This window comes from Aplysia californica, unplaced genomic scaffold, assembly GCF_000002075.1.
Source record: "Aplysia californica isolate F4 #8 unplaced genomic scaffold, AplCal3.0 scaffold00240, whole genome shotgun sequence".
In the NCBI taxonomy this organism is placed as follows: domain Eukaryota; kingdom Metazoa; phylum Mollusca; class Gastropoda; order Aplysiida; family Aplysiidae; genus Aplysia; species Aplysia californica.
In genome coordinates this window covers 43385-46681 of record NW_004797510.1, presented here as the reverse complement: position 1 = coordinate 46681, position 3297 = coordinate 43385, and the positions used below count along the sequence as shown (strand labels likewise).

Below are 3297 nucleotides of genomic sequence, written 5' to 3'. Positions count from 1 at the left end.
AGAGAGAGAGAGAGAGAGAGAGAGAGACACACACACACCCACAGAGAGACGAAATTAGAAAAAGTTTCATTTTCTAAAAGCAAAGTATGTTCCTGAAGCTCAATAGTATTTCAAGCCCACGTGCAAATTCATGTTACACATTTGAGTCGATACAGAACTGAGATTTAGCACTGCACACATGGGTGCGAGAAGGTAAACATACTGCAGCAATATATACGTCGCTCTCAAACCTAGTTCCCATCTTTAAAAAATAAAATCTTTACACTGAAAATCCTCGTGAGAGTCAAGATTCTCTTTCTGTGCAGTGAAAGGAATTATTTCTATTCAAAACAAGTTTCGTTCAAACGATTTTTCACTCAAGAAAGGCCTTGTGATAAGAAAGATTTATCAATACTTCCGACTGTAAGGCAACAGATCTTGGTCAAGGGTTTACTTGCTTGTTTTGTAGTGCACCACGACAACATAACAGCAAATCCCCTTTTCAGAAACCCAAAATTTGCAAAACATCTGAACTACTACGCACATCTCTGCAGATATTAAACTGCTGCAATGGCCAAAAGGAAAAGAAAAAAAAGAAAGAAAAAGAAGAAATTCCCAAAAGCTGAAATAATATCCTCTCCGTTCAAAAAGGAAAAATATGAAGATTGTTACCTTTAGTAGGTTTTAATCCGAAAATATCGTTCTAATCCTCTTTCACTCCGTTACTAACGTAGAATGAAAGCCACGATTTATTGCATCAGAGAACAGAATGTGTGTGTTATCAAACAATAACTTTGCTGACACATTCAAGTTTTCTGTTCTGAGTGACAGCTGTGAAGATAGAATCAACTATGAAGATAAGAGCACTCTGCGATATTGCATCAAAGTTGAAAGTGTGATAATTTCGCAACAAACTAAAATTATTTTTCTGTTTAATCTTCATTTCTAATAACGGGGGAGCAGGCAGGCTAAACATTTGACTTTCATTTGTCACAACGGGTTCTACACAATGCCTTTATCACAATTCGTTGTGAAATTACATAGGCTGACTGATCAAGAATAAAAATAATAAAAGGTATCCCTTTTTGATTGTATATACCAAAAGGTCTTTAGAGTCGTAACGCTTTTCCTTTAACCTAAGTAATACTAAGTACTCTAAAATGTAGGCCATGTTATAAATACAACATTTTGGTGTGTTCAAGGCTGTTTTTCTATTGACTTTAAAGATCATGGCAACAATTATACAGTTAAACCTGCCGTTTTTCTTTAGTGACAATGATCAAATTGTGGTATTGAGATCCTTGAAAACCACAAACCAGTATTTGCTTTTTCCTTTTTACCCAAAGAATATTTTAAAATCTGTCACATGGTCGGTGAAAAATGCCGATTTTACTTTCTATGTTTAAAAATTTTTTTTCTTCTTTTTATTACATTGGTGCAGTGAACACTAATTTAAGAAAATAAATATGTTTATAACAACGTTTTAGAATACTTAGTATTATGTGAAAGTAAAAGCGTAGATTAGTATCATTTATATTAGAATATCGTTGGGCTTTTTTCAATCAAATACACGCTTAGTATTTTCAAATGCTACCTTATCGTAACTTCAAATGTCACATTTCAGCTTTACAGACCACATAGTAACCTCATATACAGACAGAGGACGATCAAATGTCAACATATTATAAACGTCAAATAAAACAAAGTCGCGACTCAAATGCCACTTAACAAACTCAAATGTCATCACCATCAAGTGCCAGATCTGTGGCAGACATCGGTGATCATGGTTCCCCATTCACTCCTTTGCTCGAATGCTCTTAAAGAGGCTACGTTAACCTGACGTTTCGCCCTTATCATCTGTTTAGGTTCTTTAAATAAGCTGCCCTGCCCCTGCCTCGTTTGCCTTCAATTTTGCCAGTAAGAGCTAGATGTTCAAGACTTTTATGTCTATCCAGCTGTCCCAAAAGCTGCTTTCGTCTTTTCCTGAATGTTTTTAACAGTGAGCGTTCCACGTGGGCTTCATCAAGTACTACCTCATTTGATTTCTTTGCCATCCTCGATATTCTCCACAGTATCCTAAAAAACTACATTTATGTTGCCTCTGCTTTATTTTCACTGTCTTCAGTGATTATCCAGCATTCATAGCCATATTAAAAGGGTTGATCATACATAGCATTTCGGCACTTTTATAATTATAGCCATTGAGATGTTTCTATTGTTCAGGAACGGGCTCGTTTTATTGAAACCAACCTTAGCCATTGCAATTCTTCGTTTTATTTCTTTGGAACATTGGGGGCATCAGATGTTATTATATATCTTAAATATTTAAGCTCAAACGTGACAACACATAAAAAAGCGGAGAAGAAAAACGGCAAATCTAGAGAAAAGCCCACAAAAAGTTTTGTTTTCTGAAAATTTGCACGAAAATTTTCAATATTCTTACTTGTTGAACACGCTGGCGCCAGATTATCCTTGAAGGCTGCTTCCACTTTAGCACGGTTAAGCGGGCAGGCTCAATAGCATTTGTAATCCCTAACTCTTTTATAAGATTCTTATAGGCTTTTTCTGTTTTCTCTACTATTCTTTTTATGTTGGGATGGTACTTTTTCATCGGTTTAAATCTCTAGATCTACTTTTGTGATTGTCTTTCAGCCTAAGCACCAATAGGGTGCAGTCGGGACTGATACGTTGGGAGTTTATACCAACAAGAGTTTAAGGCTTTATATTTTAAGTTACAATGTGAGTATTTGAACTTGAAAACGATGTCACATTTGAAATTGAAAGTTTCTCGTATAATACAAGCAAATGACGCCTTGATGATGATGATGATCATGATGATGATGATGATGATGATGATGATGATGATGATGATGATGATGATGGTGATGATGATGATGATGATGATGATGATGATAATGATAATGATGATGATGAGTAATACTTTTCTTACAACTGTCTTTCCCAAAGGCCCTTCCTCCACCTCTGTTGAGCGAACTGTGTGCGGAAAGAGCAGATGACTGTCTCAGCTCCCAGGAGTGCCGGGTTGTGAAGAACTGCCCTTCGTCCAACTGTGGTTTGACACCTACCTGTCTGTGGAAATATGTGGTCAAATGTAAGTCATGCCAACAGCTTACACTCGACTCTTTATTTACATCATAATATGATTTTGTGTCTTGAAGAGAAAGAATCAGGTGCTCGGAAATTTTGGGGCAAACAGAGTTTTTGCTTTCATAGTAAACCTCTGAGTCTTTTGTTTGTTTGTTGTTTTATTGTCGTTTTGTTGGCTTTTTTGTTGGGTTGTTGTTGTTTTGCTGTTTT

General features: G+C 36.1%; 1 protein-coding gene across 1 annotated transcript in view; it reads left to right on the top strand.

Annotated features, from left to right (window-relative positions):
- Window positions 1–3297, top strand: part of LOC101854641 (latent-transforming growth factor beta-binding protein 4) — a 33584-nt gene that overhangs the window by 14227 nt on the left and 16060 nt on the right. Inside the window, exon 3 of the mRNA XM_005100201.3 lies at window positions 2947–3091. Coding sequence (XP_005100258.1) covers window positions 2947–3091 — 145 coding nt within the window. The remainder of the gene's footprint in view (window positions 1–2946; window positions 3092–3297) is intronic.